This window comes from Corythoichthys intestinalis, chromosome 20 (assembly GCF_030265065.1).
Source record: "Corythoichthys intestinalis isolate RoL2023-P3 chromosome 20, ASM3026506v1, whole genome shotgun sequence".
Taxonomy (NCBI): Eukaryota; Metazoa; Chordata; class Actinopteri; order Syngnathiformes; family Syngnathidae; genus Corythoichthys; species Corythoichthys intestinalis.
In genome coordinates this window covers 1825595-1852038 of record NC_080414.1, presented here as the reverse complement: position 1 = coordinate 1852038, position 26444 = coordinate 1825595, and the positions used below count along the sequence as shown (strand labels likewise).

General features: G+C 39.4%; 3 protein-coding genes across 6 annotated transcripts in view; 1 reads left to right on the top strand and 2 right to left on the bottom strand.

Moving 5' to 3' along the window:
• Window positions 1-2147, bottom strand: part of mix23 (mitochondrial matrix import factor 23) — an 8014-nt gene extending 5867 nt beyond the window's left edge. For 2 of the 3 annotated variants that reach the window (XM_057824915.1, XM_057824914.1), the window contains exon 1: window positions 541-635. In XM_057824915.1, the coding sequence (XP_057680898.1) occupies window positions 541-591 (51 nt within the window). In that variant the 5' untranslated portion in view covers window positions 592-635. Of the gene's footprint in view, window positions 1-540; window positions 636-2122 lie in introns of those variants that run through there. The other variant, XM_057824916.1, reaches the window with a different exon arrangement.
• fam162a (family with sequence similarity 162 member A) lies at window positions 838-11488 on the top strand. Its single transcript, XM_057824913.1, has 5 exons — window positions 838-993; window positions 2891-2986; window positions 3894-4008; window positions 6520-6628; window positions 9695-11488. Exons 1-5 carry the CDS (start codon window positions 951-953, stop codon window positions 9809-9811), a joined length of 480 nt encoding a protein of 159 aa, XP_057680896.1. The 5' UTR covers window positions 838-950; the 3' UTR covers window positions 9812-11488.
• Window positions 10209-26444, bottom strand: kpna1 (karyopherin alpha 1 (importin alpha 5)). Of its 2 annotated transcripts, none has more exons than XM_057824909.1 (14): window positions 26233-26326; window positions 25479-25615; window positions 23529-23645; window positions 22755-22854; window positions 20492-20586; window positions 20279-20410; window positions 20115-20203; window positions 19937-20036; window positions 17447-17610; window positions 17292-17370; window positions 17099-17224; window positions 16908-17035; window positions 14519-14694; window positions 10209-13019 (listed from the first exon to the last, which is right to left on the bottom strand). In XM_057824909.1, the coding sequence occupies exons 2-14, from the start codon at window positions 25605-25607 to the stop codon at window positions 12832-12834; spliced, it is 1623 nt and encodes a 540-aa protein (XP_057680892.1). In that variant the 5' UTR covers window positions 25608-25615; window positions 26233-26326; the 3' UTR covers window positions 10209-12831. The 2 variants fall into 2 exon arrangements, with proteins under 2 accessions (XP_057680892.1, XP_057680891.1); XM_057824908.1 differs by lacking the exon at window positions 26233-26326 and adding an exon at window positions 26343-26444 and having other exon boundaries at window positions 10213-13019.

Here is a 26444-nt window from a genome sequence, read left to right as displayed (position 1 = left end):
TAGTCCAACGCGGCTTATCTATGAACAAATGCCGTGTTCGTGCACTTCGTGCCAAATTTGGTGGGTGGCGCCTTATAGTCAGGTGCGCAATTACGGTATACTCCAGTATGAAATGTAACTATCACTCCCAAACCGATGCATTCAAAGCATTTTGTACAAAAGACTAAGAAAGTTAAAAAAGTTTGGGATTGAACTCAAGACAAAGCGTAAAAAGGCCAAAGTCATACCGAAAACCAAAGGTTTTGAATCAAGATGTTGACGAGATACTGCTACACTGCAGTCATCTCAAAATATGCCACAGTAATATTATGACAAAATACTAGAATTGCAAGGATCCGTCTGTTAAAACTCGTCTCAAGTACGTCAATTAGATTGAAATTCAACTCAAACTGTAACTAGAAAGTGTCGGTGACATGCGTGTAAGAGGGGAAAAGACAAACAATGAAGAAAACCTTCAACTATTTCGACCTGCTGTATCCTTTAAATGCGTCTAGAGCGATAAAACCTACGAGAGCAAAAGAATAAAATTGTCCGAACTACCTGAAACATCGAAAAGTCCTCACAGTTCAATGTTCCACCGGGCGCCGCCATTGTGGACCGCGCGGTCCTCTCGCATAAGGGTGTTCAACGCCGAGCCAGTTTTTTTTGTTGTTGTTGTTGTCTTTCTCGCCATTATCATCCAACTTTGAATCAATAGAATAAAATATTTGGACTAAACTATATTTTATATGTAGTATGGTTATGGAAACAAGCGAGCCTTATCAACAAATTTGATCGAAACGCTGGCTTTTTTTCCATCAGGCGAAGAACACGGACAAAAGGTGTCAAAATAGGGTCCTCTGCGGCGCTAGGCTAAAGGCTACTAGTTTGACTTTCAGTAGCGGCGGACTCGGACGGCAGCTCTGTTTACATGCAAGTCTCAACAGCAACAGAGGCGCAAAAATAACAAAATGAATTTCATCAGAAGCCGACTTTCGTTTGGAAACATTTTGGGTTCGTATGAATTTTAATACGTTCTTCGCTATGGTTGGCTAGTGAGTGATTACTTGTTGTTTTCGGTAACTACTCAACTTAACAGAGGTGGACTAATGTAACTAACACACCTTGTACAGTATTTGAGTATTTGCTTTACGCCAACTAAAAATCACTAAGTTCTATTTGTTGACAACTTTGTAAAGAAAGTGACACACGCCCTCGGCTGGGAATTCATTTGTCAGTATTTTATCCTGTAAATGTTTACAATTTTTGTGTAGCTATGTGTTCTTTTATAAATCCATGTGGCGGAAAACACTCAGGTGACTTGAAGTTCCGCTCTGAGCCCCCCAATTTGGCCAAATTTCAAAATTGTCCTATATGCATGTGTGATACATCATTGGAAAGCGTAAAATCTCAATTTTCTGGGGGAAGAAATTTTTTGAACATGAGGGCATTTTAAGAAAAAAAATAAACAGCAAAACCCTAACTCAGTGCTTCTCAATTATTTTTATGTTATGCCCCCCACAGGAAGACGTAAATGTTCCGCGCCCCCCCAACTCTGCCGCTACTATAAATATACTGTATTATCATTTGTATATAAAATTATTATTATTACTATTTTTTAATATTATTATTGTAAGTACACATCTGCATAGCATTGCTCTTTTTAATATTAAAAGAAAAAAGTAATATAGATCAACTTACAATAAAGCGTAAAAAAAACAACAACAAAAAAACAGCAAATCAATGGTGTAAAATAACACTCGACACATTTTTTGACCGTTTGATACTGAAAATTAAAATTTGATAAAAATCAATAAATAATAATGAATTCAAATTGATTAGCAACATTAACTAGGGCTGTCAATGAATGAATGAATGAACCGTGAATTACCGCGACGCTGACCGCTGATATGCACATCCACACCCCTTACCCGACTGACAGTGGATAAACCCTTTCGGACAAGATCGTAGATGACGTACAATTTAAACACGCTTAACCTAGCGAACGCAACAACAACTATGATCGGGGATTGCCACGAGTTAACTTTCGGCTAACGTCGCTTGCTTATACGGTTCATTCCACAACAGTTGACAGCTCTGCTTTGACAAAGTCATCAGTCATCTATCCAAAAATCACACTTACTTTTTGGCAAATCCTTGATCATAAGCAGACCGGTTAAGGAAGCAGGCATCTTCAAAGTGTTTGCAGCAGAGAACATTACTCGATGATGGCGGGAAATTCATTCGCTTCGTGCGAACGAAAGATGTCCATTTACGTGCCCTGCCATCCTTTGGCCACTCATACAACTTTTCGTTTGAGTGAGAAACAAAACATCGCCACACACTGCCGTGGCATCAGTGCAACAAACAATACTGTTCTATGGCGGACTTCCCTCGCACTTCCCGGTGTGACGTAATTTCCGAAGATTGTCGAAGAAAAGCATTTTCGTTGTCAAGGGTGTTGCTATGGGTTAAACAAAGAATCTGGAAGGGTTGCGTTAAAAAAAAAAAAAAATGCTTATAATTGTTTAGCCATTGATATTATTCAAAAACGTGGTTGGCCAACCTTAGTTCACATTACCGCTTTAAGCCCGACTCCATCACGTTCGCTTGTAGCGCTAGCCTACTGGGCTTTTGTTTGTTTGGCTTCCTGAAAACCACGTGACTCTATACGTAAGCACACTGACTGCTTTCTTAAAGGGGAATGAACATAGCTGAACAACAGAATCAAAGCGGGATGAAAAGACTTTATTTTCTTGTTTTATTAAATTACGGAATTTACCGACATGGTCAAAATGACGTCGGTCATTGTGAAGAATTTCGGAAACGGTAAATTTTCGGTTTACCGCCCTGCTCTACTACGAGGATACTCATGAATTAATTTAATGAATTAATTTAAATTTCTGCACAGGTTCAAGGTACTTCTTACAAGAGCGGAGCCTAAGGGGGATGTGCAACAAACTACAGGAGGTCAAAGCAGAGCCTCCAGCGGCTCCTCCAGCACAAAGTAACACACCACACCAACAACGATACGCGTGTTGTTTAACGATACATCAGTTTGGAATGAAACATGAATTGATTCAGCAACCATCCAATGAAAATGGATAAAAATTAGGGCTGTCAAACGATTAAAATTTTTAATCGAGTTAATCACAGCTTAAAAATTAATTAATCGTAATTAATCGCAATTCAAACCATCTATAAAATATGCCATTCTTTCTGTAAATTATTGTTGGAATGGAAAGATAAGACACAAGACGGATATATACATTCAACATACTGCACATAAGTACTGTATTTGTTTATTATAATAATAAATCCACAAGATGGCATTAACATTAACATTCTGTTAAAGCGATCCATGGATAGAAAGACTTGTAGTTCTTAAACGATAAATGTTAGTACAAGTTATAGAAATTTTATATTCAAACCCCTATTAATGTTTTCGTTTTAATAAAATTTGTAAAATTTTCAAACAAAAAAATAAACTATTAGCTCGCCATTGTTGATGTCAATAATTACACAATGCTCATGGTGCATATACCCATAAATTCAGTCGCACCAAAGCGCCAGCAGAGGGAGACAAAAAACACAAGTAACAAGTGGACATGTCTTTGTGCTGTCATTTTAATCTGTTTGAGCGGGGCATGTGTGTTAATTGCGTCAAATATCTTAACGTGATTAATTGAAAAAATTAATTACCGCCCGTTAACGCGATCATTTTGACGGCCCTAATAAAAATGCAAAACATTGATCCACTACATCATGTTTTAGCTATGCGCTTCAGTTCAAAAGAATGTTTTTTTTTCTCTTTTTTTTTTCATTCAATTGCGTCAAATGTTTCAGCAACAAAAACTGTATCGTATTATCATGAAATTGGTGATGTACACCGCCGGCATTGTTTTTTTTTGCAGCCTCCCCCAATCTGGGCTTCAAAATCCCAGGCTACAGACCCTCGAATTTCGACAGAAAAATGCTGCTGTGGACGGGACGCTACAAGACTGCCGAGCAGATCCCTGAGCTGGTATCGTAAGTGGGCTCATTCAATTTGTCTGTATTTCGTCCACGGGTAGTAGCATCAAAGGTTAGCTCTTTTAACTGGAGAGCACAGATGCGTTTGATTGGATGCTCTGACGTATGTCAAAGTAGTGGTGTGGTTTATTTTTTTTAATTGGCACAAGGGGAGACCAGCCATTTTTTAAGGAATAGTGAAGGACATTGTACCTTTTCTCGTAGGAACTATCTAAGTGTTTTCATTATTCTAACACACTTAATACAATCAATCAGGGAATAGTATCGTTTCTTGTATTTACTGTTTGTATTACTCTAACACACCCAATATTAAATAAATAGCACTTATACCTAGGCATGTGCCGGTATGAGATTTTGACGTTATGATAACCGTCAGCAAAAATACCGCGGTTTCAAGGTATCACGATATTGCAATTATAGCTGTAAAATGTGTTATTTTGAGATTTAAAAAAAAAAAAAAAAACTTTTTTCCATTGAACGGAATTATTTTATTTTTCTGAATATATTCGCAAATTAGACCATCAACATGACTATAATGTTAAAATAAGTAAATAAAATAACAAAAAATAAATAACAAATATTTTAAATAAAATTAATATAACTAGAACTTAAACCTGCAGTCGCAGCTCAAGTAGCTCAACATTATTTAGAAGAACAAGAACAAAAATGAATATTTTCTATAAAAAAGTCAACACTTCTGAATGAAATTAAAAAATATATATATAATATTAGGGCTGACAAAATTATCGCGGTATTTATTTATATTATTATTATTATTTATAATTATCGGGCGGTAATTAATTTTTTAAAATGAATCACATTAAAATATTTGACGCAATTAACACACATGCCCCGCTCAAACAGATTAAAATGACAGCACAGTGCATCGCCAACTTGTTACTTGTGTTTTTTTTGGGTTTTGTCGCCCTCTGCTGACGCTTGGGTGCGACTGATTTTATGGGCTTAAGCACCCATGAGCATTGTGTAATTATTGACATCAACAATGGCGGGCTACTAGTTTATTTTTTGATTGAAAATTTACAAATTTTATTAAAACGAAAACATTAAGAGGGGTTTTAATATAACATTTCTATAACTTGTACTAACATTTATCTTTTAAGAACTACAAGTCTTTCTATCCAGGGATTGCTTTAAGAGAATGTTAATAATGTTAATGCCATCTTCTTGATTTGTTGTTATAATAAACAAATACAGTACTTGTGTACAGTATGTTGAATGTATATATCCGTCTTGTGTCTTATCTTTTCATTCCAACAATAGTTTACAGAAAAATATGGCATATTTTACCGATGGTTTGAATTGCAATTAATTACGATTGATTAATTTTTAAGCTGTGTTTAACTCGATTAAAAATTTTAATCGTTTGACAGCCCTAGTTTTTTTCATTGTTTTTTTTTTAATTGGCACAAGGGGAGACATTTTTTAGGAATAATGAATGTACATTGTACCTTTTCTTGTAGGCACTATCTAAGTGTTTTCATTATTCTAACACACCTAATACAATCAATCAATCGTTTCTTGTATTTACTGTTTGTATTACTCTAACATATCCAATATTAAATAAATAGCACTTATACCATAGTTTAAGGATAACCAGCAGAATATAGGGCATAAAAGCAACGCCTTCTTATCACGGAAGCCCAACGTATGCGTCATGAGCAAGATTGACGCCGACAAGCCCACGTCTGCACCACCAACTCTCGCAATCAATTCTCCCGGACAGGCCAGAACAAATAGCGGGACGCCCTGTCCAATTCTCGAGGAACACCGGAGAAATCCCGATATCCAATGGATAACACGACTGATAGGACTCCAAGAGCTCCTTTGACGCTGAGGTGGCAAAATCCACAACCCTCGTTGCCCTGACAACAGTAACTCCCGAATCCTCCTGTCCAATCCACAAACAGACAATAATCCCAAACACACCCTTCTTCCTGCCCACGGCCCGCCCCGCGAGAGCCTTCAAAAGATTGAATGTTTAACTAAGCGTTGTCATTTTTTCTCGGGAACCTTTTGTTGACATGCGATATGGTGACCTTGGAACGAGTTTGCCTCCTCGCCTGAGTCTGCGTCTTTTTCAGCTTTCTGTTTGATCGCTGTCAACCCGAATACATTTATTTATTTAAAAATTTAAATTTATAATCAACCTGTTCTCGGTGAGCCTTCGTTAAACCTTTCAAAATGGGAGTCAGAACAAAGGGCTAAGACTAAGGTGAACGTGCGGAATTTGGCCTTCTGGCCGGATTTTCAGGATCTCGCCGGCCCGGGTCGTTGAAGCGATTCCGGCGGTCTGGCTAGAAGGTCGGATTTCTTCTATAACGAGGAACTCGTCTTATTTTCAACGCTACGGACTGATACAGTCAAGACGAGGGGTTAAAGTCCTCCGTCGCAATGATGGAAATCTGTCAGCGTGGGGAGGCTAGAGGTCACTCACGAGAATACTTCTCAAATGACTTGCATTCTGTGTGTCTGTACTCTGTACCACAGGTTTGAAACGCTCGACGCCGCCAGAAACAAAATGCGTGTAAAAGTGTGTTACATCATGATGGCAGCCACAATAGGCGGCTGCTTGTTGATGGTCATCCTAGGCAAACGGGTGAGTGTTTCATAACAAAATGGTTGTTTTTGTTACAAATTGGGTGTTGTCTCCAAATATGAAGTCCTTACAACTTGTGAAAGTTTAATTTTTTTTCCCCCATTCCCATGTGCTTAACCCTTTCATGGACAGTGGACCTCAATTGAAAAGTTATCATTAGCTTAAGGCATGGGTCGACAACCCAAAATATTGAAAGAGCCATATTGGACCAAAAAAAAAACCCCAAACAAATATGTCTGTAGCCACAAAAAAATTAAAAGCCTTATATAAGATTTAAAATGAAGGAAACACATGCTGTATGTTTCTATTAGGGCTGTCAAAAGTATCGCGTTAACGGGCGGTAATTAGGTTTTTAAATTAATCACGTTAAAATATTTGACGCAATTAACGCACATGTCCCGCTCAAACAGATTAAAATGACAGTGTCATGTCCATTTGTTACTTGTGTTTTTTCGCCCTCTGCTGGCGCTTGGGTGCGACTGATTTTATGGGGTTAAGCACCATTCATGAGCATTGTGTAATTATTGACATCAACAATGGCGATCTACTAGTTTATTTTTTGTTTGAAAGTTTTACAAATTTTTAGGGCTGTCAAAATTATCGCGTTAACGGGCGGTAATTAATTTTTTAAATTAATCACGTTAAAATATTTGACGCAATTATCATGCCCTGCTCAGACAGATTTAAATGACAGTACAGTGAAATGCCCACTTGTTAATTGTGTTTTATGGCGTTTTGCCGCCTTCTGCTGGCGCTTGAGTGCGACTGCTATTATAGGCTTCAGCACCCATGAGCATTGTGTAAGTAATTATTGACATCAACAATGGCGAGCTACTAGTTTATTTTTTGTTTGAAAGTTTTACAAATTTTATTAAAACGAAAACATTAAGAGGGGTTTTAATATAAAAATTTCTATAACTTGTACTAACATTTATCTTTTAAGAACTACATATCTTTCTATCCGTGGATCGCTTTAACAGAATGTTAATGCCATCTTGTTGATTTATTGTTATAATAAACAAGTACAGTGTGTTGAATGAATATATCCGTCTTATCTTTCCATTCCAACAATAATTTACAAATATTTTATAGATGGTTTGAATTGCGATTAATTACGATTAATTAATTTTTAAGCTGTGATTAACTCGATTAAAAATTTTAATCGTTTGGCAGCCCTAGTATCTATATTAGCCTACTATAACTACCTTACTAGCCTACTATACAGTAAGCCTACTATGATAATGGCTTTAAACGTTCAATTTATTATACTATACAGCACGTCGGCCACACTAGTGTACCTCTTGTCCAGATATTTTATTACACAGAGGAGAGGGACGTCTAATTTCTTAAACTCTACTCTCTAACGGTCTGTCCGTGTAAAAATCGGAGCCAATGGAAGTGATGTCATAGAGTGCGCCATTGCTGTTTTTTTGTGTGGCATTTAAGCATTTTAAACAATGGAGGCGAATGGTACAGATGTGGCTTTCCTGCCCCTCTTGTTATAACTTTATAATTTTAAGCTTGAATAAAAGACATTGAACAACGCTCACAAATTGAGAGACAGCGTGAACCAAAAGTGTTATTTGCCATGTGAAATGGATTTTGCCCTGTGGTTGTTTTTTTTTTTTTTGCAATGTAGCAAAATGGATTTTGCTATTAGGAAAAATGGATTTTGTCGCGTGACCAAAAAAAATATGCCACAAACCAAAATCCATTTTGCCACATACCAAAAAAATGCTACATGGCATTTTCCATGTGACACAATGGATTTTGCCATGTGGCATTTTTCCGTGTGACAAAATGGATTTTGGTTTGTGGCATATGTTTTATTTATTTTTTTGCCATGTGGAAGAATGGATTTTGCCATGTGGCATTTTTTGCCATGAGGAAAAATGGATTTTGTCATGTTGCATTTTTCCATGTGACAAAATGGATTTTGGTTTGTGGCATATTTTTGGGGGGGCCATGTGGAAAAATGGATTTTTCCATGTGACAAAATGTTTTTTGGTTTGTGGCATGTTTTTTTTTTTTTTTTCACCATGTGGAAAAATTGATTTTGTCATGTGGCATTTTTTTTGCCACATGGCCCAAAAAAATGCCACAAACCAAAATCCATTTTGCCACGTACCAAAAAAAATAAAATAAATGCAACATAGCAAAATCCATGTGACAAAACGGGTTTTCCCATGTGGCATTTTTTTGCCATGAGGAAAAATGGATTTTGTCATGTTGCATTTTTTTGCAATTAGGAAAAACTGATTTTGTCATGTGGCTTTTTTTTTTTTTTGCCACATGGCCAAAAAAAAATGCCACAAACCAAAATCCACTTTGCCACATGGCAAATACCACTTTTGGTTCTCTCTAAGAGAATGCATTGACATTCAACATCACCCAAGTAAGGCTATGCTATGCCATTGAAGGCTATGCACGTCCAAATTTTCCATTCATTTAAACCACAATCCCTTTTGCCACATACAAAAAAAATGCCACATGGCAAAAAAAAAGAATACCAAATGGCAAAATCCATTTTGACACATGGCAAAAAAAATACCAGTTCTCGATATCGGCTCTGCTGAATTATAAGCTTCCGGTTAAGAGGTGACTTGCGTGGATGATGACGTCACACATGAGGCTGCTCATTTTTCTGCAAGTGTCCCTTGCAGGAGTGTGGCATTTATAAACACACCTTAAATGTAATGCGAACACGTATAAAGTATTGTCCGAATTACAAGGCAAAAAAAAATTCTTTCAAGTGAAGACATAGCCTAAGTTGGCTATAATAAGCCTTCATGATTAAATGTTTATTTTCACTGCACTGCATCCTGTGGAGAATGACACACCACGTGACTACTGTTGTATGATGCTGCCTCAAGTTTAACTTCATTACAATAAGTTCTAGGGAGCCACTAGGGCGGCGCTAAAGAGCCCTGGGTTGCGGACCCCGGTTTAACGAGCCTAAGTTATTGATTATGTATGGTGGTGGTTAGTAAACACTGATTGAAAGGAGCCAGCGCTCATCATTCATTCTACGACTGTACCTTCAGCAAATCCTTTCGTCCATTGCAGGCCGCTGGCAGAAATGAGTCTCTGACGGGTCAGAATATGGAGCGGAAGGCCAGATGGAGGGAGGAGCTACAGAGAGAGCAGGCGGCCGCCGTCTCCTTGCCCGATAAGGCGCAGTGACGTCCCTGTCTGAGAGTCCCTAGAGATTACGGCGGAAGGAAGCACTGGATTGAAATGGAATGTTTTTGGTTGGAAACGTAATGCGGCTCTTTTAAACCCAAATAGTGGCCACGAATGCCATGTGCTTAACTGCAGATGAAAAGATGTGGTTTTTTTTGTGGTATGCATAAAAAAACTATATACTGTATGTATTCGTCACGTGTAATGTGGCATTTGAACACAAACAGGCAAAACAAATTGAGGAAGTGAATTGGAGTTCTTCCCTAACAGCAACCGGTCACCAAATTTTGTCTAGCTGGCAACACGATTTCAGCATTTAAGTGGAATTCACCAAAATGGATTGTCATATTTTCCTCATGGGGTTGGTGGAGGTCATTGTCTAAAATTCGTCTAAAAACGCTAATGGTACAAATGTCACGTAAAATTGCCTTTTGCTTTGTATACAAGTGCCAAAAAACTAGTTTCAAAAACTGAATCTATGTTGTACGAGTCCACCGCACACAGCAACCGATATTTCAGGCCTTAGTTTCAAGTTCGATTATAGCAGATAAATGTTAAAGCGGCACTTTTGCACTTCAATGATTCACGATATAGCCCTAATATATTCGGGAAATACTTCGAACATGCTTCTCAATGGTTCAGCTGACATTTTCCCCATTATAAAAGACTATTGTCAGCAGTAAAAGGGTTTTTGATTCTGTCTTTACAACGAATGTCCCGCCTTCCATCAATTACGAGATATGTTCTTCATCCAGCTCGCCACACCTCTGTAAACGAAGATTAGGACCTTTATGCTTTTCAATGACACGGCACAGTTTTCAACCATGTTAATGTCTGTACATAGTAAAAACATGGCAAATACAGGTCTGGTCAAAGTTTGTCATGATTTGAGTAGATTGTAATGACTGGTGCTACAATTGATAGGTCACTGGATTCCTTTTTATACAAAAGTCAGGAGAGGGTCGCACAAACTCAATACAATAGTGTTTATCCATCGTTGTTCTTTAAAGCCCGTTTCCTATTAAAATACTTTTCCCACGACACGCTTCTGGAAACACCTGCATGCAATACACCATGTTGGAGGTCCAGACATGACTGGTTGTTACGGTGCTAATAGAGACATTTGACCGTATGACCAAGCTGCAGCCAACCTACAAAAATCGCTGCACTTTTCAAAAGGAGCAATTACTAAGTTCCAACACTTTCAGCTTGAGGACTTTTCGTGGTCTACAAGTACATTTATACTACAAGAACGTGTATTTAATTGTACTCAACTATGGTTATTTGCACTACAACTATGTGTGCTTGCGGGTACATTAGTTTCATCTTGGTTGCAGTACCATTTTTGCCCACCAATCTGACATATTGCTCCTCTAACCTTTAGCGATGACAAAAATGATGAGATTGCCGTTATTATGGTAAGAGAGGAAATGACCCACAATTGGGTCTTAGACCAGTGAGCCTTTAATCAGCAGGGCCGAGAACGAAAAGTGGTATTTGCATGCAACTTGGCATTTTTGCCATGTGACTTATTTTGCCATGTGGTAAAATTGATTTTGACATGTGGCAAAATTGATTCTACCATGTAGCATATTTTTGCCATGTGGCCAAATTTTGTCATGTGGCAAAATGTATTTTGCCACGTGGCATTATTTTTGCCATGTGGCTTTTTTTTTTTATTACTATGTGGCAAAATTTTGCCATGTGGCATATTTTTGTCAGGTGGCAAAATGTATTTTGACATGTGGCAAAATGGATTTTGGTGTGCAGCATTTTGGGGGGGGGGGGGGGGGAGGGGGGGTGAATGCCATGCCATTGACGGCTATGCACGTTCAAATTTTCTACACAGCAAAAAAAATGCCACATGGCAAAATTCATTCTGTCACATGTCAAAAAAAAAAAGCCACATGGCAAAATTTGCCACAGGGCAAAAAAAATGCCTCATAGCAAAATCCATTTTGCCACATGGCAAAAAAAAGAAGTGTCACATGGCAAAATCCATTTCGCCAAATACAAAAGAAAAAAAAAATGGCACATGGCAAAATCCATTTCGCCAAATACCCCCCAAAAAATGCCACATGGCAAAATCAAACATGGCAAAAAAAAATCCTCATAGCAAAATCCATTTTGCCACATGGCAAAAAACATTTCACCTAATGCAATGCAAAAAAAAAAAAAAGCCACATAGCAAAATCCATTTTGCCACATGGGAAAAAAAGTGCCATATGGCAAAATCCATTTCGCCAAATACCCCCCAAAAAATGCCACATGGCAAAAAACACTTTTAGTTCTCGCTGTCTCTCCCTTTAATAGGTGCCAGCTCTTGAGCTCCAACATGGCGGACAAACAAATACGGCCATCAAAATATATAAAGTAAGCAAACGTCTATAGAGGTAAACATTCTTTTCATTTTTCAAGTTTCTGAAAAGATCTAGATTTCAGGAGATTTATGGCACCACACCGAGCGGATTCAGACCTGCCAAAAGAGCATTTTTGACTGAAATATTTGGCGTGATCATTAAAAAAAAAGAAAACACTGTGTTTCAACTCCAAATTCTCAGTCTGATTTTAGTCCACGACATGCCAGCGTCTCTCTTTGCCGGGTGGCGAGGAAGTCACGGGGACGCACCGGTTGAATGTTCAAATGTGTTTACACGAACAGGCGTCGGTCCTCAAAAGATAAAGTGCTGTGAAAACGAAATGATTGTGAAGGAGGGAAAATCCACTGGACAGTTTCCAGACTTCTGATTGAGGGAAGACTGCATTGAGAATATTTCCATTCGAGACCGTCCGAAAGAGGGTGATGTGGAAGCTCAGCGACACAGTCAAATTCCTAGTTTGTCCACGAATTGGCTGAGAACCCGTCTGAAGTGCCTTTTCTCAGTGAAGTACAGGTCAAAGTATGGTCTCTTTGTCAGTCCAGTGTCGAAGTGAGTTGACACATTCGTTCGTTTGCTCAAGTAGCAAGTTAACGTCTCTGGGAGGATGAAAAGGTGAGCTTCACAAAGGCCGGAGAAGGATTATAGCTGGAAGCCTTCCATCGGCGCCTCGCACTGCTGGAAGAGGAACTGCTGCTGCTGCAGGTCCACGGCGGGCACCAGCGACGTGTCTTCGTCTTCCGTGTTGAAGTAGCGCTCGATCAGGTCGTACGCTTTCTGGTAGATGTCCTGGTTCTCGTGGCCCTGCAGGAACTCCAGCTTGTCCAGACCTGACGCACGACAAACATATTCCAGGCATGAAAATGGGTCAGGGGTAAAAAAGGTGAGAAGAGTGTGGAAGAAATATGTGCCGGTACACTGCAACTAGGGCTGTCCCAAATGACTAATTTTCTCCCAAATAGTCGACTAATCTAAAAAAAAAAAAAAAATTTTTTTTTTTTTTCTAATTTCGCCGTTAAATTTTTGATAATATTTATTAATTCACAAAAAGATTTTGGAACACTTAAGTTCTTTATTAAAGTACAAATAAACGCGTAATTAACAACAATAAATCACAAATAAACAATGAGGTCAAATGCTCATAGCATTAACTAGTGCAAAAGAATGGAATGTAAACAGATTCAGAACACTGACTTCGCCTTTCCAACATGAGTCAAAAAAATTCTTAAAAAAATATCTATCATGAGTATTATGGTATACTACCATATATAATAGTATTATAATCATTGCCAATCAGATGTTTCATAAAGGGTGTCATTTTAAAGCTATTCTTAGTGTAAAATCTGATTGAAGTAAGTGGGATTAACTCCAGAAATCATTATTTATACGATGAACATGATATGCTTTTATTCTGAAATGTTCACCGGAAGTTCGTTCGCTAAACGTAAACTTTACACTCAGCAAAAAAAAAAAAAAAAAAAAAAAAAAAAATTGTTTGTGCATGTGGTGTCAGTAATCATTCCCCCCCCCCATTTTTTTAACCAGCGATTTTTCATGTTTGAGGTGTCACCTTTTAACTGCAAGTTTGCGTTTTGGAGAAGACTGCCAATGTTTTATAGCAGGCTAAAGTAGGTTGTCTTTTTTTCCCCCCATTAGCCTCAATGTAGAAATGCCAACGTTTACGCTGTTTAATATAGATGTGTTTCCTTATTTTGTATGTCTGAACTTTAATTCGACGGCGTGTTGATGACCAATAAACATCTGTTCAAGGAACTGGAGTCTCATGTGCCATCAGCACGCAGACACAAATGTATGCACGCGCGCACGCACGCCAATAAGATGCAGCCGTGAAAATGACCGCCCTCATTTTTATTTTCCGTGCGATAAATTGACTCATTGCAAATCACGACAGGCTTAGCAACTTCAATAAAACATGTTGTTAAATGTCTCCTGTCGTCATCCAAAATTACAACTGGGTAACGTCGCTTTTGGTGTTTATTCACGGCCAGAAGAGACAGGACACAACGGCGTACCCTCCTTTGTTTCGTTGAAATAAGTCAATTTCGCCACTCTGGTGAGCTTTTTTGGCTTTGTACTGCTTTACCCGCTTCCATACCAAGCGTCTGACATAAAAAAAAAATCTCCTGACCCCACCCCGCCACATTAAAAATGTTCTCCTCGGATCTACACAATTCACGTAGGTCACCCTTTTTGACTTCAAAACGGCGAATTTCGCCGAAAGACATTTTCATGCCTGATATTCTTGAGATCTTGGCAAGATGAGGTATTTCAACCACGTTCCCGGATGAGCTTCAACCTTTGTACTTACCATAGGCCTCCTCGATGAGTGCGCAATAGGGGTTGATGTTGCCCCCCCGCTTGGCCTCCAACTCGCCTAGCCGCAGAATGTTCTCGATGCCGTTGAGGGCCACTTGCACGATTTTAGAATCCATCAGAGTCAGCAAATCACACAGGGGTTTTATGCAGCCCAGGTCCACCAGGTGCCTGCAGTAGTATCAGACGAGCAAATAATGTGTGTGAATAATAGCCTCCAAAAACAGAGATAATTGCAGTTATCAAGTCGACGACGGCTGATGCTGCACAATATGTACTCTTTGAGATTTAGTTTCCCACAACCAATGACAAAACCCGCCACTGAAGAAGAAATTGCTATAAAACTACCTGCAAAACCGTCCATAGATTAAAAAATACCGTCATTTCCGGACTACAAGCCGCTACTTTCTTTCCCTCATTTTGGGTCCTGCGGCGTGTGCAATGATGCGGCCAATTTGTGCATTTTTCTGATGGCCGCCAGGGACGCTTGAGCATGGAGTGTGGGAGTGAGACACGTGAAATATACATGTCAAGGAAGACGCTAGTTTGCACTATTATCGGTGGTTTAACTTTGTGCGCTGTGCAAGAATAGAGGTGGCGGACCCGCATCATGGAAAATGCTAGAAGAAATAAAATTAGCCATCCGAGTTGTATGGGAAGCTTGGATGACTAGCGGCTAGAGATCGTTAGCCAAGACTCGCTGCATGCGAAGAGCAGCTTTTGCACAGGTATGACGGGGGGAGCCTGATAGCGTGAAGCGGTGACAAAGAAGTCCGCCATCACCATCGGGTTTCAAGGGGCCAGTCTGCTGCATGACGAAGAGGACGGCACGGGCTCGGGAGTGAATTTGCCTCATTATGGGAGACGCTGAAGGCGACCACGAAGGAGATACTGAGTAGGTGCGCGGTGAAGTGTATCTGAGAGTCTTCATATCAGACACCGATGGTGAAGACTTCCATGGTTTTGAGTGCAAAGGAGGAAGATGAATATTGCTAACAAAGACTTTTATGTTTTTAACTTATTCACTCCCAGCCATTTTCACCGGCGCACCCCCCTTCGCTCCCGGCCGTTTGACTGGATTTTGACTGATTTTGCAAGGCCCACAGAAAATTCTGTTCTATTGCTATATTAACATGGAACCCACCAAAAGAAAGATTAGCCACTCTTCTTTTAGCAGGAAAAAAGTTAGTTCATATCTTTTTCCATTCTTTAGAAATCAGCATTAGAAAATAGCTTAGTTTGAGCAATTTTCCAATTTCTGATGAAAAAAAAAACAGAGAAATTGAGCTTTTTGTAAACACATTAGTGCTCCAACGGATAATCAATTAACTCGAGTATTCGATTAGAAAAAATATTCAAATTAAATTTTTTTTGCTTAGAGTATTCGTTTAATTAAAGTGGCGTATTGGTTTATTATGAAAGTGTTTGCATTTAGTTTTATTGATTAGGGTGGATATACTGCCCTCTGGTCTGGCTCTTTACACATGGCCGAGTCAAACTGCTACCTGTTAAGACCAACGTAAGCCAAGTTTTTGTTTGAGATAATGTTTTTTAACGCATTCATAATTTAGTATTTAGGTATTTTTCAGCCGTTTTTTGTGGGAATATGTGTCTAAACCATTTGTTAAGAGCATTGTAAAAAAAGCTTTAGCATTTTATAGCATTTAAGCTAGCTGACTGTTTCTATGTAAGTTAGCCAATTGTTCTTTTGTTGTCCATAGATCCTTCATTTTTTAAAGGAATTTATACAGTTTGAGGCTCAGCTCAGGTATTTTAATTTTTCATGTTCCTAATCCGATTACTCGATTATTTGAACTAAGTAGTCCATCGATTAATCGACTACTAAACTATTTGATAGCTGCAGCCCTAAAACACATTTGAAACACAACTTTGACTTTAACACAGCTATTTTTTTGCTTTAGTTACATCCCAAACATCTGAATGTTTTCCTTTTTGCAAAATAACATAAACAACAAGACAAATAGAGCTTAAGATGGCAAAGTAACAATTTATTTACACATAACTAACTGAGAGATGACACTGTTGTGGCCGCGACAGCCGTGGTAAACTTTTCCCTCATCGCCGCCCGTCTCATAAAGATGGATTTTTTTTAAGTCTTTCCAGCATGGACTCAACGGCATCATATGTACAAAACGGTTTTTCCTTTAAAAATGTACTGGGTGAGGCTTGCAATCGGGGGCGCCCTGTAGTCCAGAAATTACGGTTCATAGCCAGAGTCACAAATGTGTCACTCAAGTCGCAACTTGCCTGACGAATGCTCTACTACAGTCACAAATGTGTACTTTTTGTGTGAGCTGTTTATAAACCCTGAAACAAGGCAATTGGGAAAAAACAACAACATGCAATAAACTAACGTGTCCGACCTGATCTGCTCTGCAGAACCCCCCGAGGTGGCGTTGGTTATTGCCCATGCCGCCTCCTTTCTTGTGCGGAACTCTGCCACTTGCAGGATGTTGATGAGAGGCGGCAGCAGGTTCGCATCAATCACCATCTAAAATAGGACAGAATTTATTAGATGGACTCTTTCAGCGGTATTCAGCAGTACGTCGTGCACCTGTATTTGCGCTCTGTTCCCTGCGGTGATGTTAGAAATGGTCCAGCAAGCTTCTTTCTTGATGGACTCTTTGGGGCTGTTCAATAAGTGGAGCAGGGACTGCAGTGCCGAACAGTTTAGGATGACCTAGAACACGAGCGCCACAACAACAGTCAAACCATTGCGCATTTGTCTGCGTGAACGTCACCATTACCTGCGTCTGAAAATCATCACCGGTGACAATGTTACCGACAGCCCGAAGAGCCGGAGATACCACCTTGTAATCAGTGTGCCTGCAACATACAGTGCTAGAGTCTTAATAGACCTCTGGGGTTACACACATTCACATTCAGTCCTAAATAGGCTTACACCAGTAACTCCACCAGCCTGCGACAAACCCCCGAATCGATGACAGCCTGGATTTTGTCGTTGGGGCCGTCCGAGAGGTAGGAGAGAGCCCAGCACGCGTCGGCCATGATGTCCGTGTCGTTGACGAACAGCAGCCAAGAAAGCACGCTGAGACACGGGGAAACCTGCGACGCCATCGTTGTGTCACTTACACTTCATCAAGAGACACTTTATTATCGTTTGTCAGTCAGTATATATTCCTGGAATTTTTGGACCGTGTACAGGTAGTCCCCAGGTTACGACATATTAGACTAGTATCTTATTTTTTAACTTTATTAATATGACGTGTTATGTCCTCACTAAATGTGAAGTTATTCAGCTTTATAGGCAGCAAACACAGCAAATGTGCTTTTGACCTTCACTTTTGACAATTTGTAAAGCTGTAATGCACATATGCACACTTACAGAGGTATGAAAAAGTATCGGAATCTTCTGGAATTTCTCACATTTCTGCATAAAATGACAATCAAATCTGATCTGATCTTTGTCAAAATCACACAGTGTCTGCTTTAATTAAAACCATCCAAACATTCATAGGTTTTCATATTTTCATGAGGATAGCATGCAAACAATGACAGAAAGGGGGGGAATAAGTAAGTGAACTCTCTGCCTAAGGAGATTTAAAGAGCAATTGAAACCAAGTTTTACCAAACATTTTAAGTCAGGTGAGTGCCCGATCGCTGATGAGTGGTTTAAAGCTGCCCTGCCCACTATAAAACACACACCAGGTAATGATGAGAAGAATTGTCTGCTGTGCATCATGGCTCGGTCAAAAGAGCATTCTAAACACCTGCGATTGTTGATTTGTATAAAGATGGGAAAGGATACAAAACCATCTCTAAAAGTCTGGATGTTCATCAGTCAACAGTTAGAGAAGTTGTCTACAAATGGAAAGAGTTTGGCACGGTTGCTTCTCTCCCAAGGAGTGCCCATCCACCAAAGATGATGCCAAGAGTTCAGTGCAGAATACTCAGAGAGGTAAAAAAGAACCCTAGAGTGTCTGCTAAAGACTTACAGAAATCACTAAAACAGTCCAATATCTCTGTGTACACATCAACTACAGGGCCAAGAATGGTGTTCATGGGAGGACTCCACGGAGGAAGCCACCTCTGTCTTAAAAAAAAAAAAAAAAAAATTGTTGCAAAGGCACTTGGACACTCCGCACAGAGGTTTTGGCAAAATATTTTGTGGACTGATGAAACCAAAGTTGAATTGTTTGGGAGTAACACACAACGTCAAACAGCTCAACAACATCAACACCTCATCCCCACGGTGGAGCGTGGTGATGGGAGCATCGTGATTTGGGGCTGTTTCGCTGCCTCAGGGCCTAGACAGTTTTGTTGGAAAACCTGAGGCCGTCTGTTGGACAGTTGAAGCCAAAAAGAGGATGGGTGCTGCAATAAGACCATGATCCAAAATACAGAAGTAAATCAACTTCAGAAAGACTTCAGAAGAACAAACTACATGTTCTGGAGTGGCCAAGTCAAAGTTCAGACAGGAATCCCATTGAGATGCTGTGGCATGAGCGATTCATGCCAGACATCCGAGGAATCTGACTCAACTACAGCAGTTTTGTAGTGAAGAATGGGCCAAGATTAGTCCTGATCGATGTTGTTGGTGAGCTACAGGAAGTGTCGAAGTTATTGCTGTCGAGACGGGGTGTGTGTGTGGGGGGGGGCACCAAATATTAAATGTGATGGTTCACTTATTTTTCTACCTTCTGTCATTCTTTGCATACTATCCTCATTAAAATATGAAAACCTATAAATGTTAGGGTGGTTTTAGTTAAATCAGGCACAGTTTTTCCATCTGTTTGATTTTGACAAAGATCAGATCACATTTGATGGCGATTTTATGCAGAAATGTGAGAAATTCCAAAAGGTTCAGATACTTTTTCATACCACTGTACGTTCAAAACAACACCTATTTTAACACTGAAACACTCAACAGAAAACAATTGGTGTTCAAGCATCCATCTATTCTGATCAATATGTAACTTTAGCAGATTAAATAAGCCCAATTTTTCTAACAAAAATCAGATAGTTTAAATGCTAAGAATGCTAACATATTTACAATTGTAATAGCAAATCGCTCACATGCAACTCCACAAACTTTAGCTGTAACCTTAATTGCAAATGCATACACAAACATATATTAGCTGAAACAACTTACAGCCTTATCTGGGCCAAACCAGACCACAGTTTTCCTTTATCCATGTCTGATGTCTGAGTCTGGTTCTGAGTCATACAAGATGACAGCCCAACCAGACCCAATGCAGTCACCAGGAGGCAGTGTATCCTCCATCATTAAACAGAATATTTTTGGGATATTTTGACGTAGTTATTTTGAATTTTTAAAGGGTGAATTCTGACTTAGGGAGAAACTCGGGTTACATTGCCAGCGTAGGAACGGAACTCGTTCGTAACCCGGGGCTACCTGTATTTGTTTTACCTTTGCAAAGTCAGGAGGAGGATTCTTCCCTCTGCACAGGTTCGAGAGCGCCCACACCGCGTTCCTCATCATTGTTAGACGAGTCTGTTTGGCCAGTAACCTTTGAAAAGGATTTCAAATGGCGTTCAAACTAACATACGTTCTGCCCGCAAGAGCAAATCAGACATTTTGGACTCACTGCAGCAACGGAGGCAGAATGTTGCAGTCGACGACAAAGTCTCTGCATTCCGTGCTGTCTCCCGCTATATTGCCCAGAGCCCAAACAGCCTGACAAATGCAAGGAAAGGTCGCATCAAAATTCAATCCATAAATGACAGAAAATAATGTCAGAATTTCTCTGACCTGCTCTTGTACGTCTTCAAAATCGGAGCCGAGCATCTCTATAAAAATGGGTACGGCGCCGGCTTGGATGACAACCCTGGTCTGGTGTGAGGTGCCCGACGCGATGTTGGTCAGTACCCATGCGGCCTCGAACTACAATTAGACGGATGAGAAATACGTTTTTGACAGCTAAAGATGGAAAATGAGCTCGGCGTTCAACGGATTATACTGTACTTGCAACGTGCAGTTTTCTCGCCTCTTCAGAAACTCTACAAAGCGCTCCACAACGCCCGGAGTGGCGATGACTTCGTCAATGGGCGGGTTGGGCTCTGTAGATGACAGGGCGGCAGCTTGCTCATTCATTGCCACGTGGAAAACTTCATCAAATTTCCCATGTATTCATTCATTAAGTTATTTTTTTAATGCATTTTCAACATGAAATACCGAATATAAACACAGTGTTTTTTAAATTGAAATAACACTGAAAAAGAGGGGGTCGTCCAGGGTCCCCCCAGGATTGATAAATCTAAATTCAAGACTTTTAAGACCTTTTTTAATGCCATTTCAACTGAAAATTAATACTTTTCTCGCACCCATTATTTAGATAAAATTGAATCATATTAAAAAAATAAAGCACTGAACATTAAATTTAACCTCAATTACTAAGTGTGTTTGACAAAAGAATGCACGTTAACTGAAGATACAATTAAAACACATTTAAATATAAGGTCTTTCAGATTTTTTTCCCCCAGGATAAAATGGATTTTACACTATTTTTGTAAAGCAACTTCAGAAATTACATTTGCAATACAACAGGTTTCCCTTTTAAGAGGACCTAGTCAAGGTGGTAGGTTGGTGATTGTCAAGTTGGTCACCAACTTCCCAAACTTCCAACTTCCAAGCAAAGTGCTTGGGAAAATCTTGCAATTGGCAGTGAAAGTTTAAAAAAACAGCCACTAAATGGCAGTAGTTTACCATTAATTACCACAAAATAAAAAAGCTACACATGACCATTTCCCTTGGTAATTGTTTTTTTCTAATCACATTACAAGAAGTATACAAAACACATGTTAATCCTTTGTTAGCTATTGAAGACATGTCTTTTAATCAGGTAGAGAAAATACATACTCTTATTCAATGAAGAAAAACCTTTAAATATACCAGGAGGTGTTTTACTATCACCAACATTATAATTTGCCTATCACCGTGCCATGTTATTCAGATCAACGTTAACCTGCACTCGTTCCAAAAATAGTGTCAACCGTGTTGTGTATCTGAGGGTGATGGTGGATCTGCGACTCCGGTTTATCCATGCTAAGGCTAGTGCACCTGCCAATACCCCATTGAACATGGCTAACTCTTGAGTTAAAACTACGAATTTCACATTAATTCGAAAGGCAAACCGTGCAGAAATACATTATTGCATCTAACACGTTTTAACTGGAGAAATTGGCAACTTACTTTGAAATGTTAAGCAGGTCTACTGCCTTTGCATGACCCATAAACTGTGACCTAAAGTATCTGGATGCGACTTGGTCGCTGATCCAATACCTCACATGCTGTTCCAACTGTTTGGACTTGGTTGTCTTGTTGAGGCTTTCGTCGAACATAACAACTAAGGCATCTGAGCAGTTCCTTACGTCAGCACACAGTACTGTGCGATTGCCTGCTGTTGTAATGTTGATGCTAATGATGCTAACAGCGCACACGCACGAGGTGCATTATGATTTGTAGTGCAGTGCATCGTAAAAATTCTACGCGTCATCTTCGTTATGGATTAAAAAAAAACAAAAAACTTTGTCACGGATATAATTTAGGTTGCACTGAGATGTTCTTCAAAATTAAAACCACGGTGAAAAAATTCCAGACTTACGACAGCTAATTTAATACTTTTAATACCTTTAATAATGGAAAACTAAATTCAATGCTTTTTTAATACTTTTAATAACCCGCGGGTACCCTGTCGTCTTATGTTCGCGGTCTAGACATTATACCCATTCACAACGCTAGATGGCGCCAGATATCATTGAAACGATGTTCTGTCATGACAGAGCTCAGCTACTCTCAAGTTTAACCAGTTTGTATTTTTTTATTGCAATGTTTTTCCTTATTCAGATTTGTTTCAAGACTACAGTTACAGTTAGACTTCCCTTTGATGGTTAATGCAGTTATTGCAATTTTGTTGCTTTATCACAATAGATTGGTTTACATATCAAAAAACAGAAGCCATTCATTTACAAATGTGATTGCACTTTAAATGTTCAGATATTAAAATTTGAATGAAGCAAAATAACATGCTTTTTCTCTCAAATATGTTCTTCTAATCATTTGTTTCAGATGTACTTCAATTATTTTCTGTATAAAAATTAAATTGGCGTTCAAAAAGTCTTTTTTTCAAACTTGAGTCTTGAAAAAGAGGGGGTCGTCTTATATTCGGGCCAATACGGTAGGTGATCTCGCCTATATTTGACACGCAAGCGACAATAGAATCCTTTACCTTTAGAAAGAAGTTTACGAAATCGCTGGGTGCCAATGAGTTGCTGCTCAGGACTAACGGAGAAGATCATCTGAGTCATATCCTCAGAGATATTGCCACCCTGCAAATAGAATGGATTGTGTTAATCATTTGTGAAAAAATAACTCATTTGGCACCAGACACATGTGTTTTTACATCTTTTAAATTTGTTCACGGGTCAGTTGGCGCGGTCAAAAATTAGTTCAATAAGGCAAAATTGCCAGCAGAGGGCAGCAGAGCACATATACATTGCAGCCCGAAGATCGCCGTCAGGCTGCAAATGACGTGAAAGGTGTTATGAAATAGTGAGCATTTCAAAAAATTGAAAATGATTGCACCTATTTGATGTAAGTTTATATGTAGAAAATGAATTTGGCTGTTTTTTTTCCCTACCATTTGACAGGCATTCCACTTGAAACAATGCATCAGGGAACGGCCACGTTTTTCAGGACTTCAAGTCGTGCCAACACAACCAAAACTGACAATCACTTCTATCTTATAGTGCTGCGCTAGCTTAGCAGAATGACAGAAGTCATGCGGCAACAAGATAATAGTGTGCCTCTGCTAGCATGCTAGCAGACTGCAGATCATTCTGAGTGTGACATCTTCTGTCTAAAGAATGTTTTAGTAGCAGCTTATAGTCCAAAACCCATGGCACATTTATAGGAGTCGATGGTTTAAATGAAAAAAAAAAACCCAACAACAACAATGACATAAAAAAATGTTCTTGGGATTGAATGAATGAATATCCCTTACTGTGAGCGGGTCCACATTGTTCACCTGGGACTCCAGGTAGCCGCTATCAGCCATTCCGTCATCGTCCACCGAACCACCATCGTCTTCCACCGTGGCAACATTTCTCCTTTTGAACAGCTGGAATATAAAAGTCAGTGTAAAGCAGGGATGGCCAAACTTTTTGACCTAAAATCCAGGCTGGCTTTCACCCGATCTTCTCCCTGGTTATCACGATTTCAGGACAGGGTGCTTTCAGTGCTTTCTACTGGTAGCCAGGCCACGAGCAGCTAACGCTACCAATGAACGTGATGGAGTCAGATAGAGGCTCTAACCTTGTCAAAACGGCTGAACTTATTGAGTGGATTGGGCACCGACTGCATCTAGCAATCAGTATGTTGCATTATTTTGTATCTGTGTGTGTGTGTGTGTGTGTGTGAGATTTCTCAGATAGCTTTTATGATGGTAAAGCATTCAGCATAAAGTATAATCCAACAGTGAAGCCTATAATATGACCGTTTAATGGCCACAGCTATTTTTCTGTATGTGCTTGCTTTATTCTGTGTCATTACTTCAGTCATAAAATCGTAAAGGTTTCATTGGCATAAGAGCAGTATAGCTTTAATGGGTGTGTCAGTGTGGGGGTGCTTTTGGAAAAAAAAAAAAACCTGAAACCTTGAAGTAAACACTTTTCGTCAAAAGTTTTCTTTTATCCCAGACTGGGATAAAAACTGGGATAAACGAAAAGTTTTGACGAATCGATAAGTGTAGGAAAAATGAACTCAATACAACTAGTAAACACGTTTGTTGAGTAATTATGTCACAGCAGCCATATACAATAAATTAACTGTTTGAAGTGTACTGTTCAAGCTGTGTGTGGAAGTGCTGTAACAATGGCATGTTTGCACAGTCGTCGTATTGTTTTTTTTTAAATAATGTTGTACATTGTTCAAGTCATACAAGCTGTTATAAATGTTCATACTTGAATTCTTATTGTTTACAATTTTTTTTATATACTTAATGTTTAGGATGCATGTACAACTGTTAAGCTGGTAAATAAATCAACGAGAAACGGTTAATATGTATATGTATGCAAACACCCAGCTACTTATAAACACTAATTTGAATTGCTGTTATTGGAGATGAAATTGATTTAATTTAATTTTTATTTTAGTTTCATTCCGAAAGTATTGTCGTCATGAGCAGCTGAATAATGTCAGCAAACCACACGGACGTCTGACATCGTCTAGCTAGGGCCTAGCTCAGACATCTTGGCAAGGACAGAACAAAGACATATAACACATGTATTTTGGATAGTTATTTTGAGATTTAAGGGGTATTTAGTAGTACTTAAAGGGTTCATTCAGACATACGTGGAAATTCGGGTTACGTCTCCAGCGTAGGAAGCACTTTGTAGCAAAATTTTTTTTGTATAATGAATGGCCTTTCACAATTAAAATCACTCAATTGGAGCATTACTAAACACACAACACTAATTAAATTTGCAGTCTTGTCCTCCGGTTGCCTTTCTTTAATTGTCATCTTTTGTCACGCTTCAGTGGAACAAGTTTGTTAGGTTCCAGCTTCTACAGACATAGTCACATGACTACTCGAGCACATTGTAAACACGGAGTGCTGTTTGCCAATTTCATCTCGCCGGTTGTTCCTTGTAAGTTATACTCTTTTCTTGTTTCATATACATGAGCATTGCGTCGCACACTGTGGTGCGTATATTTCGTTTACATTTATAGTCAAACGTAGTTTCGGTGTTAGGAGTTGGAACTCCATTATCCAGTGTGCAATGGGATGATCAGCACACTTTTTTTTTTTGCACAATAAGTGACGATAGGTAAGAATTACGCCGATTTTCATTTCGGCAATGTCAAACTGCGCAGAACTAGTCAGCAGACTACCAGTAATTGTGATCGAATCGTTGGGTCTTCCTGGTGTAAAAAGTGGAAGTTTTCTCTTCACCTGTTCATCCTTCTTTTGCTTACGAAGCTGCAGGCCCTCCTCTTCCCGCCGTCTTCTCATTTCATCAGTGTTGAGCGACTTGTTCTTGTAGCTCTTGAGTCGGACATTGTTGTCTTTACTCTGACTCATTGTGGCACCTGAGAACACATAAGTGTAATCAATTAACATAGACACGGCTTTTGACAGATATCAATCACCTGTCAACAGAATTGACAATGGCGTGATCAAGAGTAAAAACCCAGTCCATTTTGACTGGGAGGGTTGGCAGCAATCGTCCGACCTGAATTGAACTGAACTCCAAAATACATTGTTTCTGGGGGCGCAAATTTCAGCCCGGAGTTTTGCTGCTTAGTTCAACACATCTGATATCTCATTAGTTTTTACTCGTCAGATAGTAATCCGGTTTTAAACCATTGATTTCTACTCCAAGGCGCTCCACTGACATATAAAGGGATTAAATGTACTGTAGGAATGCTTGGCCAAGCCTGTCAATTGAATAAACGTGAAGCCATTACTGTACTGTATTTTGCCAGCTAGCATTAAACTGCGCTGGTCACTGCGGTGCGGCTCGACATGTAACAGCGTCACATGATTACTCGACTACGAAGCGAGCCGGTTAGGTACGAGGTTTCCAGAACCTCCAAGACCATTTTAAATCGCCTCAAGAAGACCGAGTGTCGAAAAAAACAAGCGGCTAACTCAGACTACCGATGTTAGCTCAAGCTAGGTTGCCAATGCAACGTTTCGTGCTCACTCGACAGCTGAACGCTCAACCTCTGGTAACGTTGACAACTCCCTACACTTGGGAAGAAGACACGAACGCCGTTGAAAGCAAAATGAAATGGAAATGTACATAAAACCGACCTGTCAAATTGGGCTCTGTTAATCCCTTTATTCGTTAGGCCTTCTCGAGCCGAGCCGTCGCCGGTAATGAACTGCGCATGCGTCAATCCCTCCTCCTTGACA